The sequence below is a fragment of the Molossus molossus genome, unplaced genomic scaffold (genome assembly GCF_014108415.1).
Source record: "Molossus molossus isolate mMolMol1 unplaced genomic scaffold, mMolMol1.p scaffold_m16_p_4, whole genome shotgun sequence".
In the NCBI taxonomy this organism is placed as follows: Eukaryota; Metazoa; Chordata; class Mammalia; order Chiroptera; family Molossidae; genus Molossus; species Molossus molossus.
Genome location: NW_023425377.1, coordinates 8646278 through 8661864, shown reverse-complemented (window position 1 = coordinate 8661864; position 15587 = coordinate 8646278). Strand labels below are relative to the sequence as shown.

The following is a 15587-nucleotide window of genomic DNA, read 5'->3' as shown; positions in this document are numbered from 1 at the left end:
TCTCTCACAGGGGGACCCCCTGGGTATGTGCCTGCCTGCATGCACGTGTGTGTTCCTGGTGCTTCGCGTGTTCTCACGGGGCCCACGAATCCTCACTGTCCTCAAGCAAGCGTCTCTCCTGGCTCCGTCTCCTCCTCTCCGTTAAACCAGAGCCTAGTGAGCGGCCGGCACACAGAACCGCGGGCTGCTCTGCTACAGACCCGGGTGCAGGCGGTCTCCCTTTGGAGTCAGTGCCGAGCTCTGCCCTTGGCGCCTTCCTAGGGGCACTAAGATGCTGGGGCCAGAACAGGACACAGCTGGGCACGGGGCAAGCATTTCCCTGCCCCTGGGGCCTGCCCACCCACCCTCCTTCAGCTCTGGACTTTCCTGGGCTGAAGCAGGAGGAAAGGGAAGGCATGCATTGCCTGAGGGCAGACAGGCCCAGGCCAGAGCTCAGGATGGGGGCACTCATTGTCCTCTCTCTGCTGACTGCTCCCCTCTCGTCCCCAGCTGCACAGGAGGATGGCGTGGTGACCGGGGAGCTGGCTCTGCCCAGCCTCCACCACATCTCTGTTCTCCTAATTGGCAAATGGGCATAATCATCACACTGAAAGCGAAAGGCCCCAACCTCTCCGCCCAGCCGCGTAGGGCAAAGGTCGCGGACCGTCAGACCTCAAAGGGCCATGGAGATGGTGAGGACACGGGGCCTGAGAGAGAATCCCTGCCCGAGGGCACAGCAGCGGCCAAGACAAAAACGACCTTCCTCCTCCTGAAAGCAGAGAGTGTGCATAGGGTACTTCCTATGTGCCAGGTACCGCGTTCCGTGCTGAGAACACTCGCGCCCACTTGGTCCTCGTAAAAGCTGAGGCTCTGTTACTACTATTCCCATGATACTGAGGAGCAATCAAAGAATAGGAAGGTTAAGTAAACTGCCCAAGATGTTCTTCTTACCATCTCCTCTGCCAAAAAGCACCCCAAATGCCCCTCTTTATTGCCATGAAGCGGACACCACCGGAGCCCCGGAGTCTCAGGAGGTGGGAAGGGGCGGCTCGGGGCCCAGACACGGCTGTGGGCCACAGTGGAGTGGCCGGGCTCCCGGTGCTAAAGCCGAGTTTCTCTTTCTGCCTTTACAGAGAACGTCACCAGCAGAGTGCACAGAGTCGAAAGACCCAACGGCCTCCTGAGCACGTGGCAATAAATTAATTCCGGCATTCGAATTAAGCACCCCTGTTGGCCTCGCTGGCCTTTCAAAAGCCAACAACAGACTGCGAGGACAATGGGACTCGAGCAATTATGATGAGAATATAAATGAACACGATTTAAATAGCAGAGGCATAATAATTTTGGGAATGGCTATAAACCTAATAATCTCATTCTGGCAATGTCCAATTATGGTGTTTTAATTAAAACCTCCTAAGGAGAGGGGCGGCCAGTCAGGCTTACCTTAATTATCTTTACACTTCGTAACCAGTCTCAAATTTAAAAAAAAAAAAACAAGAAGAAGGGGGAAAGTTTCTTGTTTCCAGGGAGATCCACCTATTTCCTTTTTGATAATGAATGAGAATAGATGTCTGTTGAGAGGCTTAGAAGGATCAAACACTGTTCTAGGCATTGGGCACCTTGAACATGGACGATCTGGCCTCTTGTTCCTAGAGGACAAGAGACCTCACGTTCAAGGGCCACGGCAGATGGCTGGGAAATGGGTAGACAACCCGATGAGCTCAAAGATGTTCAAAGGAAAGAGGGGACTAACTCCAGAGGTCCAATGTGGAACCGATCCCCTGGATTTGCAAAGAGGGGCTGGTAAACACTCTCTCAGATGAAGGTACCAGACCATGGAGACAAGGAAGATGAGTCCTAGTGTTTAACCCCCACCCCAAAAGCCCTTTAGGTGAGGATGGGAAAAACAGAACCAGTCACAGAACATGAGCTGGGTCACGGCCAGAGCAGAACCTTTTCTCTGGTTGTCACGCGAACTTGGACCAAGTCTCCGTCGGGTTCAGGTCCACAAAGCGGGGGCAGCGGACGCCCCGAGTGCTGGCCCTAACCTTCCTCTTAGGTCAAGAAAAGCCAACAGAGAGATCGGCGCCGCGTGAGCTGAAGGACCCCACGCAGGCCGGTTGTAGATCACAGACCGAAACGTTAATAGAAAATGAAGTAAGATACAGTCTCTCACCCCTGTGAAAAACTCCCAGTTGTTCCGCCAGAGGAAAAAAACCAATCGCCTTCGATTGGAAGGTGCAGTTGACGGGAGACGGAGTCTGTCAGTGTGCTGCTGGCGGTTTTCTGGGTGAGCTGGAGTGATAAGGAGCCCGAGCCAGGGCTTTGGGGAGAAGAGCCCGGCTCCAGACAGCCGCGTTTAATTCAAAGGGAGCTATCAGGGACCGGGGCAGGCAGGGCCCTCCCCGGCTCAGAGAAGAAAGCTCTCTCCTGTCTCTGCAGCCGTGTGTTTGACGAATGTTTCGATAAGGTCTGAGGGCCCAGGGGGGTTTTCTGATGCCGCCTTGACAGGGGCCACCGGTGAGGGAGCCGCACGCAGGGATGGCTTAATTGGTAGCCCATGCCTTCCTTCCTCCGGGCAGATAACCTCTACCTTTAACCACCCCTTCTTGACGGAAGACTTCCTCCTGCAAGTTACTGGGGGAAGAGCTTGAACCAGGAGCTGAAACCACCGCAGTCAGGTCTGAACAAAACCACCTTGTCCAGGCGCGTTGTCCCTCGGCGGTGGGTGTGCGTGGGGTGGTCAGTACATGAAAACGGCCTTGCCTTTGACCTCGGTGTGCACGGCCCGAGCCCTGCTCCACGCTGCTCCCCCGCACCCTTTTATCGCAGCCTCCCAAACGACCTCCAACCATTATTAAAGAGGCAGCGCTCTGTGGAGAAGGCGGCTGTCCTGCACCCCGCTAGTAATGGTGGGGTGCATTCCTCATGGATGTTCCCCCAGAAAATCTGCCTCCAACCTTTCCAGAAGGTCACCCTGCACAGCACTCTATTTTTAACCCCTAAGAGCCTGGGAATCACCTGAAGAATCCCTCACGGACAGGGGCCCCAACACGGAGCCCCCCTAAACTCCTACCATGTCCTCATGGGACCCCTGGCTTCACACTGAGAAGCTGCAGGGACCGCCACATGGGCTCGTTGCTTAAACAGGGGAGGTGACAAGGATGCCCCTACCCAACTGTTAACCTGCCTGCGACAGCTAGGTGCTTCAAAGGAGGGAGACTGGGGGTGCTGGCATGTCCGGGACCACGAGGGGCAGCCTGCGCCCCGGGTTTGGGGCCCTGACTGCTGCGGGGTGGGCGGCGTCCTGCCCCTCCTCCGACAGGGAGGCTGCGTGACGGACGCGTGGTGTTCGTGCTCGCGGCATTGGACCTGGGCCCACCTACAGTGACGTGTTTTAACATTCTCTCTAATTAGTTTTTCTTATTAGCTCTTGGATGACTCCTGCACTCTATAATTATTTCTTTCACTGGCACTTATGCCGATATTGTATCCTCTGCCTAATAATTACTGTGATTACAGTCACTACGTTTGAGTTTGGTGCTTGTGTGATAAATGGTTTTATTAAATGAGTTTGATGGGAAGTGATTTCTAAGTGGGCGTCTATAGAAAATTACTGAGGTACTGCTCTGAGGCATGTTCAAATGTTTTTGGATGATAAAGAACTTGATGAAGTAGTAACATGACAGGAACAAGCAGCAGAGAGAGAGATGCGGTTGGATTCATGGAAAATTCTTACTCGATTGCAAATGCATCCACAGAGAGAAGCGGGCCAATCTGCACTCCTAGCCACACTGGCTTCGCAACACGTGCTGGCCCAACGCACCTGGCCCAACGCACCTGGCCCGATGCACCTGGCTCAATGCACCTGGCCCAACGCACCTGGCCCAATGCACCTGGCCCAATGCACCTGGCCCAACGCACCTGGCTCAACACACCTGGCCCAACGCACCTGGCTCAATGCACCTGGCCCAACGCACCTGGCCCAACCCACCTGGCTCAATGCACCTTCAATGCCGGAGGCGGGTGACAGTCAAGAAAGGTGAGCGGTGCAGCCCCACCAGAGCCATGCTCCCCGTTTTTCTTCTTCCTGCACATGGACTCCCCAAGATTAGCCTTAAGAGGCTGCTGGGAAAGTCCTTAGGGTTTTATTTATTTATTTATTTTTTGAGAAAATCAAGGAATCAGCTCTACTTTTTTTGCCACCAGAAAAGGGAGAATTGGTGGGACTGGAGGATGTCAGTGAAAAGTAAAAAATGAGCAAGCAAGCACATTTAGGACTCGGTTTAAACGCTATCCCATCCTCTGGGAAGCTCTCGGTCTCTCCGCCACCTCCCGTCCCTGGAGACCTGTGCCACCTTCGGGGACATCTGTGCGTACTTCCGCTTCTGTGCCACACGGCAGTCTGCTTCCACCCCACTTCAAATGCCCGCAGATCAATGCTTGTGCTTGCTCAGCACCTTCGGTGGGCCCTCGGAACTCTAGTAATTGAGCTCCGCCTGTCAGCGCTACCAGGTGCTGTGCCAGCCGCTAGGTCCTTCACAGGCGTCGCTGCGCCGAGCCCTCCCGGCGCCCCTGAGCTACAGACTTAGTATCTCCACTTACAGACACGCCAGGTAACTTGCCAAAGGCCCACACCAGTGAGGGGCGGAGCTAGGCTTTCCCGCCACACAGGCTGACCCCAGCGCCTCCATCACCCCGTCTCCCAATTTCGACGGGCGACTGGATGACAGGAACGTGCCCAGCAAATGCGACGCACCTACCGAGGGTGAGCTTCCCCAGCACAGACGCGCGTGAGGCGGAACAGAACGGGATTCGTGGGTTCTCCGAGCCGTTCCTCTAACAGGTGACAGAAGCTTCCTCCTTGGAACCCCAGGCACCCAGGGCCTTGGAGTGACTGCAGAGTGCTGGGGGCACCTGGGGGCACCTGGGGGCTTCCACACCAGTCCAGGGCACGTCAAGGTCAGGGAGAGCCGAGGGAGGGCACTCACCTGGGCACACGTATTCCTTCTTCTGCACGTCCGCCACGTTGAAGCCCCTCAGGTGCACAGGCGCCATGCAGAGTGTAAACTGGCCAATCGTACGCCGCTGTCGCAGCCAATCCGAGAGCCAGGCCAGGTGACAGTCACAGTGCAGGTGGTTGGAGTGGAGGCGCCTGGGAGGGGGAGGGACAGAGGGAAGACACTGTCACAGCACGAACCAGGGAGGCTGCCACTGGCTGAACAGAGTGGACCAACCCTCTGGGCCCCTTCATCCAGCATGGCAGCCCCCGGGGGCGCAGAGCCTTCTGCACTACAGAACTCCCACAGGAGCCCCCGCCCCGGCGTCGCCAAGCCAGGGACCGTCCACGCAGGCCGCACCCCACGGGTGCCCCCAGGTTCTGCGCAGCTCACTACTTCTTCGTGATCCCACACTCTTCTTTCCCACCCAAGGAAGCCTCGGCACGTCGGAGGGGAGGGAGGGAGACGTTATTGCAGCGACAGTCCTGATTCAAGTCGGACTCCACAGGGGTGGCTCATGTGCAGATGTCACTCCTTGAGCTGCTGTGAGTTACTGATGCCTTGAAACAGCTTCTCAGTCTCCATGCCTGACCTATGTGGCCTCGGGGCTTGGCCTTGCTCCTCTCCCTCAGTGTCCCTTTAGTGAACCCCTGCACGTCACCCTGGCGAGCCCACACCGGTACCTCCGAGTGCACCGGTCAGGCTGCGCAGGGCCTGGAGAGAGGGTGCGTCCTTGTCTCTGTCCTCCTATTTCAGTAAGGTACTGGCCATACCAGTCTCCACAGCGCCCTTCATCCGCTTGCCAAGTTCAAGTCCACCCGGCAGAGCTGCTAGTCTGGTTCAGGGATCTCTGAGGACTGGCTTTCTCCCCCTAGTAGCTGTGAGTCCAGACCAATTTCTGGCCCGATCCAATTCCACCAACTGATCTGCAGGTCCTGCTTCGAGGGGAATCCTGTTTGGTTAAATGGCTTGAATGTCCTTTCCACTAACTGGGGGGCAAACTAGGGCAATCCAGGGGCTTCCAAAGATGCTTCCCCGAGGCTCCTCGGTTGGGGGTTTCCAGCCTGCACATTCCCTGCAGCCCCAGGCCCTGAGAAGTGCGTTGGCCACACGGGCTGCTCAGGCACCGGACACCCAGCCCTGCACACGCGCTCAGCCCGCGGCATCTGGGCACTTCCATGTGCTCCGTGTCGAGCCAGGTCGCACTGAGTGGCAGCAGGGAGCAGGGGCCCGGGCCACCTCCATGCCTGGACTGGAGAGCGCTGGAGGGCTCTTGACCACACTCCTCGTCGTGTGAGGTCCACACTGCCAACGTCGGCCCGGCTCGGCAGACACATGCGCATGCCGGCCGAGCCCCCGCCCCCCGGAGGCAGGCCAGGTCCCCAGATCCCATCACATCAGATGGACTCAATGAACACAGTTCCCACACAGAATGTCGTTTGTTTTTTCTGCTGGAAAAAATTTGAAAAGACTTTTATGATTTTGTTTTAAAATGATTAATTTTGATATAATTTTTTTTTTTTTTTGGTTTTCCAGGGCCAATATTTAAGGTTAAGCACATTTTAATAGGCTCCTTGGTCCAAGATACGGGGCCTACAATGGGCCCCCAGCAATTCTCCCCTTTGAGTTTCAGAGCTCAGACCCCACCCCCTGCCCCCACCCCAGGCCCCCCAGAAAGAGGGGGGCAAGGGGGAAGGGGTTGGGGAGGCAAAATCCTAAGTTGGGGGAAGGACTTCAGTTCTAAGAGGGAAAGCAGGACCTCTGTTTATTCAACACAGATGACAACTCTGTGCCCAGGACAGAGGGGCCTGGGGGCGAGCTGGTGGCTGGTCCCTCTTTCCCAAGAGCCCAAGAAGGGGGGGTCCCTGGGAAGTGCAGCCTGAGTGACAATGACCCATCACCTGACCCACCAGTGAGCTGCCCTGAGCGGGAGGGAATTCTGTGGCCGGACAGACCCCGGGGCCTGAAGGCCGCCTAGGAAAATGGCCACGGTGGGTCAGTTCCGGTGACCGGGGGGCAGCGGCGGGCGGGCGGCAGGCACGGCTGAGGGCCGGACCTCTTTTGTGTGTGCCCAGGGGACAGGGCCTTCGAAGGAGAGTTCGGCTTTTATCGGGAAAGGCGGCGAGGCATGGAAGCCGGGGAGACGGGGCCTCACTCTGACCTACGAGCAAGGCCCGCGAGCCGGGTCAATGCGAACACGTTCCCGTCAGTTCCCATCAGGGGTACGCGATCAATGGGAGAGCAGAAATGAGGTTTAGGCAAGTCAGATCCTTGCTGAGCAGATTAATTTCTGAGATAATCAAAATGCCAGAGGTTCCCCTTTTGGAAAATTCTATTAGACTGTGTCTTCCTCCATTCCCGAGGGCCGGCCGAGCCCCTCTCCTGCACCTGGCTCCAGAGCGGGCCTGCTCCTTCGTGTCTCTGTAGGAATGTCTCCTCTCCCAAGTGGCGCCATGGGAAGGAGGGGACGGAAAGTGACTTGGAAGCCACTTGGCGAAAGCCTGGGGCAGCCCATGGACTCAGCGCCCTGCAGGGATTTCATTCACCAGAAGCACGGGCGGGTCGAGCTGGGCAGATGCTTTCGCGCTGTCCTTCGTATCCTATCAAACTGAGCAAAATCACCCCAGATGTGAGCCGGTACACTGCCGGAGTATTTCTAGTCCTCTTGGGAGAGAAGGGAAATTGCTTTAATTACGTTCAGTCATTTGGGTGAGTAGGGATGGCAATGGCTCGGGGGAGCCCACACATAGCATCGGCTCTGTGCTTTCCGACTCTGACTTTGATGGCACTGTGGGCCTCAGTGTCAGCTTCTGCAAGATGGGGGACTACTGATGCCCGCTCTCCACAGTTAGTGAATGATTCACGACCAGCGCTCAGCACCAGGCCCGGCAGCGGTGATGTTCGATGGTGTCGTTCCTGGGAGGAGACGAGCGCGGGGCTTTGCTTCCCGCCCGCGGCCCTGCCTGAGCGGGGGCCCAGGTCTGCTTCAGACACAGGCTCTGGGGCCTGGGCACTTCCTGCGTGTGACCCCCAGGCTCCCGCTGACGCCAACACGTGTTCCAGGTCGGCAGAACCACCTTTACAGGAGATAAGGTGAATGAACACAAATGCCAGTTTGTAATAGGTGCCTTTTAGCCACAGTCGCTAAATTAAATTTCCAGCAAATCCTTTTAGAGAGAGTCAGTGTTCATTTTCTATAAAATGTGGCTTTCTGAATTCAATATAAAAGCTTTCCTTTAGAAATCCCATTTATGACTTCCTTCCTCTCTCCTGCTCCCCCTCCCCCAGCACCAGCCCCCTCCTTAATTACACTGAAGGGGATTAGTCAGCTCGAGTCTTCGGGGAGTTCTACACAGAGCCATCTCTGAAATTAAACTAAAGAGAAAATGGCACCAGGCAGGGAGCAAAGAGAGCAGACGAGATTGATTGATTGATTTGAGCTCATCAGATGCACGTTCAGGACCACGGGGAAGAATGACTGCAGAAACAGGAGAATAAACTCTCCATCGTCTCCCCCTCCACACCCCAAAACAAAGCGCCCAAGATCCAGGCCTGGCCCCCCCTCCTGTGGACCCAGCCCAGCTCTGTTATTGCTGTTCTGCAGGGAAGAGCCCTAACCTCCCAGTCCACCCACTCGCCTGGGGAGGCAGGCCCAGCACCCCGAGGCCCACAGCCCTGGGCCACCTTCCCCTCCAGCCCACGGTGGTTTGCTGGGGACTCTGCAGAGCTCTGTGAGGGCCCGGCGGCTTCTCCTCAGAACGCCAGCATCGCGCCATCCCACTTTAGAAGGAGGGAAAGGAGGGTTTTCGGGGCTGAATCATGTTATCATAGGAGGGAGCAAAGGAAGAACTGGGAACAATGAGGGATCAGGACCCGGGCTCTTCTTCTTCATGACCACTCGTCTTTGTTGAGTGCACACCACGACCGGACACACCTTACTAAGGCTTAGTGCATTTGATTCTGCCACCAGCTCTGAGGCAGGTATCTAAGTCACCGTCCTTGAAGCCCAAAGAGATGAAGAGACTCGCCCAGGTGAGCGGGACACCTTGCACTGAACTCAGGTCTGCCTGCCTCCTCGGGGTGCTCCACGCGGGTTCCTCATACACGCCGTCTGGTCTTCACCTCGTCCTCACCAAGGCTTCTCAAACCTCAGGGGCCTCTGTCTCCCGGGGGGCTCGTGGAGAGCAGACGGCCGGGCTCACCCCAGGGATTCTGATTCCGTGGGGCTGGGTGCGGCTGGAAGTTTGGCTTTTCTAACAAGTTCCAGGTGATGTTGACCTAGCAGTCTAGGGACACCTCGTTGGGAACACTGCTCTAAGGATTCAAACCTCTGTGGGTTCCATGTTGCTTAGGGACCGTGGATAAGCTGGTTGCTCAGTACCTTCGGTCCAGATTTCTAGCTAAACGGTGATGATGATGATGATGATGGTGATGATGGTGATGATAAAACATTACTATCATTTACTGTCCACACCATGCCAGGCACTTTACATAGGTAGTCTCTTTGCCTCCACCCCCACTGATAGAGGCGGCCACAGAGGCCCCAGAGCGAATACAGGACACAGCAGGAATTCCAGCCCTTGGCCTCGGCCCGACATGTTTGGCCGCGAGCTCGTGGGGGCTGCTGTCCCCCCAACAAGAACAGCATGAGTGTGAACCTCACAGGAAAAGCCCCTGGAGCCCAAAGGCAGAGACATTTACAAAGTGTTTCTGGCTGAGCAGAAACGTCGGGGCGCTGCTCCCGGCGTGGGGTGTTAGGGGAGACTTGCTTCCTGAGTGCACACCTTGGAAGGCTGGGGCCCACCCCAACACTAGCAATGAAGAGCCAAGTGACCGCACTGCAGGGTCAGAGTGCCATCCGGGGTGCAGGGGGGCACGGGAGCGCAGTGGGCCGGCCTCCTCCACGGGTCCGGAGGGGAAGACCCCTGTAGTCATTGGTACTATGACACAGCGCCAGGGGCACACGCCGTTAGCTAGGGAGGCGCGAGTCACCATAGCCCAGGTCTGTATGTCCTGTGACGACATAGCACGAGTGGACTTTCCCGTCGGGAGGGAACGCACCCCCACAGTCCAGGAAGGAGAGCGCCCAGCCTGTGCCTGGGGAAGGTGGGTGTGAACCAGGGTAGCACCCTGACCCCCCCAGTCTGCCCTCGCGCACCGACACCCGCTAAGAGTAGCAGAAGGAGGTAGTGTTTGGAGAGAGGAGCTGGCGGGTCACAGCACAGAGAGAGGGTGCGTGTGGCGGGGCAGGGGGAGGAAGAGGGACCCTTACTCACAGAGTTCGAATCTTCGGCATGTGGTTGAAGCTGGTGACCAGGATGCGGCTGATGTTGTTGTTGTTGAGGGTGCTGCGGAGAGAGAGGAGAGAGGGAGATGGTCAGCAGGGCAGCCGCCTGAGGGGCGCCAGAAAGCTTATGGAAGTGGGGGAGTCCGGAAGCATCTGACTGCAGAGGGGCCACAGGTAACAGCCTCGGGGCAGTCGGTGGAGCAGCCGGAGACATGTGGACGGCTCTGGACAGTGGAGAACCCCTGCTCCCTCCTCCCCCCTGCTCAGCACTACTGACTCATCGGGAGCAGGAGCATCGCTCCCTGAAATCCTGTGTGCTGAGTGTTCCATTACAACAGCTCTGATTCCCACACTACAGCGCCGGCTGCGCACTACTGGCCTCCTCTGAGGGCACAGACAGCGGTGCGTCACTGTGCCGAGTGACACACAGCCCTGCAAGGGGGCATTCTCCTCGTGCTGCAGACAGGAGGCTGGGCCACGCAGAGGTGGCGGCTCCCCAGGGGTCCGCAGCCTGGTGCTGCCGGTGCACACGCCGCCTCAGACCGGTGCCCTGGGGAGAGGGCATCTGACTCGGGAGCACATCTTATCTATGCTCTTCCTCGTGCATGACCATGACCATGGAGGGAACGCCACAGCAGGACGTCAGCACTGACTGACCCCCGGGAAAGGGAAAGGGAAGAGAGACGTGAGCTCCGCAGATGGGTCAGAATGAACAAGCCTGCCGAGGAGTGCAATCGGGGCTCCCCCGTCACGGAGCCACCTGCAGGGTGGGAGGCTGTGGACAGGGTGGCCGGCTCCCGTCAGGAAGCAGGGGCATTGCCTTTGGCCCGTGGTGAACATATTATCTTCCTCCGGAAATGCCCTCGAACGTTTGCTACTGTGCGTTCCTGCAGCCCCACAACCTGATCCCCACACGATTCACACCGGGTCTGACAGAGCCTGGGGGTGTGGTCTGGGGCAAATGATGGACTTCTCTTACTCACAGGTTCATCGGCGGATGGAGGTAGGTAATGGTACCACCTCACAGCGGGTAAAAGGCGTAGCGTGCAGCATGCACTTGGTAAGTGGGGGCTACCATTGACCTCACACTAGTGAAGAGACTTTGGTCCTGCCCCAGCTATTCCTGCCTTCCCCCGCCCCATGGAAACAGAAACAGCTTCGTCCAGCACACAGTGGCCCCCATACCCACTCCACTAAGGGGCCCTGCACAGATTCCTTTTCCAGCCCCTGGTGATGCTAGCTCGCAGCAGGAGGCCAGTGATCACCTACCTCCCCCTCGCTCTGGCTATTCCTCAACCCCCACCCCCCACTTGGCATTTGTTCGGCCGGTAAGGCCCGGGGGAAATCTGTTTACACAAAGGCACAGAACCTGACACGTTCCCTTTCCCCCTCCCGTATTTACTATGCACCTGCCGGGTGCCTGGCACTGTTTAGGTGCATCGAGGCCGAGCAGACCTGCTGCTGCCCCCTCCTCAACGTGACTCCTGCCCGCACAGGCTCTCTGCGTGGTGTGACGTGGAGCCTGCAGAGCGATCTTGCTTTACGTAGCTTATCTTTTCTGTGCGTGTGTGCGAGTCCATCCTATCTCCACCCACACAGGAAGCATTCAGAGCACCTCACCACACAGGGCCGAGGAGCCTGTCGCTCCCATCCGACCAGCTCTCCTGCCTTAGCAGGGCGCATCCTGGGGGTGGGAACTATGGGCCTCTAACCCCTTTCCCATCAGGTTAGAAATGACTCTGTCGCTGCCCCTCTGTCCACCCCAGAGTTCCAGGCTCTCCCGCAGCAAGAGTCTGAGCACCCTCCTCATCTCTCAAAGGCAAAAAGCAAGACACCTCTGCAGAAAAGTGCTTCCTTCCGACAGGCCCAGATGCTCAACACCAGGCTGAGTTCGCAGCCAGCCCTCATTTAGCTGAGCACACAGCGCAGTTGCACGCGGGCCTCGGCTAACGGCATCCGGCAGCGGCCCGGCCGCGATGACTTATTAATGCATCACTACACCGATATTTAAATGTGAGCCGTAATGAGGGCTATAAAACATTTACGACAATAGCAATTATTCCAGGACCAAAATGACTAAACACAGTATTCAGACTTCCATGATTTGCTGCACGGGACTGGCCAACCCAGGGGTGTTAGAGGGTTGGTAACCTCTTAGATGCCGATCTCCATGGCAGCTTGAATTTTGGTTCCCTAACAAATACAGATTTATTTGATTTCCAGTCTTGGAGGCTTTTGCCTGTGCAGGGAGCACGGTGCTCTCTTTGGTCCTTGTGCCTGTGCCTAAGCAGCTGGCATCTGATGGAGGTGTCATTGTCATAACCAAACACAGCAGAGCAGAGCTGGTGAGCATGGGCCTCGAATGCAGAAACCTGGTTTAGATTCCGGCTCTGCCACTTCCAGCCTGTGCTACCCCGGGTAATTTTTCTTAATCTTATTAGGTTTCCTCCTTTATGATATGGAGATAATAATAACAGCACTGATCTCACACAGCTTTAGGGGTGATCAGATGACATGATCATCATAACTGTCAATATTAACTGAGCGCATTGTATGCCAGGCTGGTGCTAGGCTAGTGGGTCTACCTGAACCATCTCATTTAATTCCTCCACCACCCCGTGCGGCAGGCACTTTATCATCTGCCTTTCCTGGATGAAGCAAGTGGTGGTACCAGGATATGTGTCCAGGAAAACCCAACTCTAGGAATGATGCCTCTATTACTGTCTATTGCTGCTGGAACAGGTGACCAATAGTTTAGTGGCTTAAAACAACACAAATTTGTTCTTACAGTCTGGAGGCCAGATGTCTAAAATGGGTCTGCAGGGCTGCATTTGTTTCTGGGAGCACCAGGAAGAGAAGTTGCTGCCTTGCCTTATGCACCTTGTGGAGGTCACCCACATTCCCTGGCTCGTGGGCCCTCCCCTGTGTCATTCCAACCTGTTACTTCTGTTGCCACATCTATGGTTCACTGTGATCTGCTTCTGCCCCCTTGCGGTGGGGCAGTGAGAGCCTAACCAGGTCATCCAGGACAACCCCCGCCCCATGACATTCAGCCCCATCTGCCAAGTCCCTTATAGTCATACATTCCTGGGATGAAGACATGGACATCTCTGGGGGAGCATTATCAGCCGACCACTGTGCCTTGAAATAGGCGTGGGAAGCACACTGTTAGCACGCTGCCTGGCTCACAGGCCCCAGTCAGTAGTTGTGAGTTATGATGACTGTGGCTTGTTTGTTCAGTCCTTTATGGTTTACAAGGTACCTTCCCCTTCGTCGCATCTGATACTCGGAGCACTCTGAAGGCGGAATTGTGATTCCCATTTCACAGAGGAGCCAGGTGAGGCTGCGAGGGGCAAGGGGCTTACCCGGGGCAGCACGGGAGCTGCTGGAGGACTCAGGCTTTGCTGTCCTCTCTTTGAACCACAGTTCCCCCCGACTGGCCCACCACCTCCTGTTTGCAGGGCAAGCTTGTTTCTCCAGCATGGATGTTCTCTGTCCTCTCCACTCAGGGACCCGAAGCTGAAACAACTGAACGAGTCTCCCATGCCTCTTGCTCTATGAGCTTCCTTAAACATTCACCGACAGGAAAACAAACGGTTGGGTCTGACAGTGACCCGCCCCCACCCCCACCTCCACTGGGCGGCTGGTTCAGCCTGAGCTGTGGTGACCTCATCGATGTCACGTCATCGACGTCACCACATTGACCTTCGAGTCCTGGCAGCTCTGCCAGTTCCAGCGTCTAGTTCCATCCTCACTGCTCTGCTCCCCTGGAGATACCTTGAGAAAACAGGCTGTACCGCACGTCCCTGGGGTGGGAGGCTTTTCCCCAAGCAAAAGCTTTCAATTAAGCATTTTTCAAGTTCAGGGTCAAATTAATTGTATAAAACTTCAGGACTGTCCCGGCCTCCCTTTTTGCACTTCACAGTCTCCTGATAGGCACTTCGGTATGAACTAGAAATGAGGCACCTTCCCCCGCAGGGTTTCCAAGACAGTCCACCCACCTCCCCTGCAAAGCCCTTCTCCTCATTATAAACTCTGCTCTGGTACTGAGATGAGGTTGGATACTGTCCAGTTTCCCGTCTGTTTTGTCAGACTTGGAGCATAAACGCCTAATGAAAAGAGATCACTTTCCATATTACATTGTCTATCTGGACAACGCACCTTCGGCCAACGGATCCCACTCTCGGTTGTGAGCACTAGAAAGAGGCGCTGAACATTTTTCCAGGGCACCGGGGAGGGAGGAGCTTACTCCTGCTTCCGCGGTGCATGGACTGAACCTGAGTGCCCCGAGTTCCTCAGGGAGGCGCTGGGGTCCTGCGGCCAGATGGGGGCCCCAGAAGTGGGGTGCATGAGGAAGTAGTGCACATCTGGTCTGTCCAGGGCTTGGCAAACTCTGCCCCTGAGCCAAATCTCACCCGAGCATGGCCTGTTTTTGGACACAGAGCTTTACCCATCTGCTGACGTGCCACCAATGACCGCTGGCTTCCATGGCACAGTGGCTGAGCGGCTGCAGCAGAGACCACCTTGCCTGGAAGCCTGGAATATTTACCAAGGGGCTTTATATTGACAAGGTTCGCTGTCCTCTGGCCGCTGGGGCTAGACAGGGCTCATGGGCGGGGCGAGTCGCAGGACTGCCCTGTAAGGGGGTTGGGTCGGAGGCTTTTCGAACTTACAAATAAAAACAAACACCTCTGGCAGGGAAAGCCCAAGCCGCAGGTGGCCGAGCTGGGGTTCAGAAGCAGGCTGTCTACCTCTGGACCACACGCTCCTCGCCCCAGCTGGAAGAGGGTCTCACCGCTCCCCATCCTGCAATGCTGTGATGGAGTCAACGCGTGGGGAAGGCCCCGTTCAGACAGAAGGCAGGTGCCTCCACCTTGGGTTGGGTGCGGAACGAACTTGGGCAATGGTTCTCAGGGTGTGGTGCCTGGACCTGCGGCCTAACCTGGGAACTTGTTGGAGACGCTTGTCCTCAGGCCCCACCCAGACCTACGGAATCGGAAGGAAGGAAGCTCTGAGGTGGGCCCAGCCTCCTGGGTTTTAATGGGCCCTGCAGAGGCGTCCACGCAGGCTCAGGCTGGGAACCACTGACCACGGAGAAAGGCTAAGAACAGAGCCTTGACCTGAGTGTGGAGGCCAGCATCCAGGCTGCCCCGGCTGCCTCTGGGGCTGGGCCTCCCGCGTGGAGGGCAGTGTTTTCCTTAGAAAGAGGCCCACGTCTGAGAGAGCACACGGCCCTCAATGGGGGGCTGTTGTCACCCTCGGAGAGCTCCAGCTTGGGGTCTGCCCCCAGCTCCCCATGGTTTTCTGCTGCGTGGTGAAGA

The 15587-nt window shown here is 56.6% G+C and overlaps 1 protein-coding gene across 2 annotated transcripts in view; it reads right to left on the bottom strand.

The window, feature by feature from the left end:
* Window positions 1–15587, bottom strand: part of SLIT3 (slit guidance ligand 3) — a 552483-nt gene that overhangs the window by 115856 nt on the left and 421040 nt on the right. For both annotated transcript variants that reach the window (XM_036240296.1, XM_036240297.1), the window contains exons 7-8: window positions 10256–10327; window positions 4971–5134 (exon numbers count right to left, since the gene is read on the bottom strand). In XM_036240296.1, coding sequence (XP_036096189.1) covers window positions 4971–5134; window positions 10256–10327 — 236 coding nt within the window. The remainder of the gene's footprint in view (window positions 1–4970; window positions 5135–10255; window positions 10328–15587) is intronic.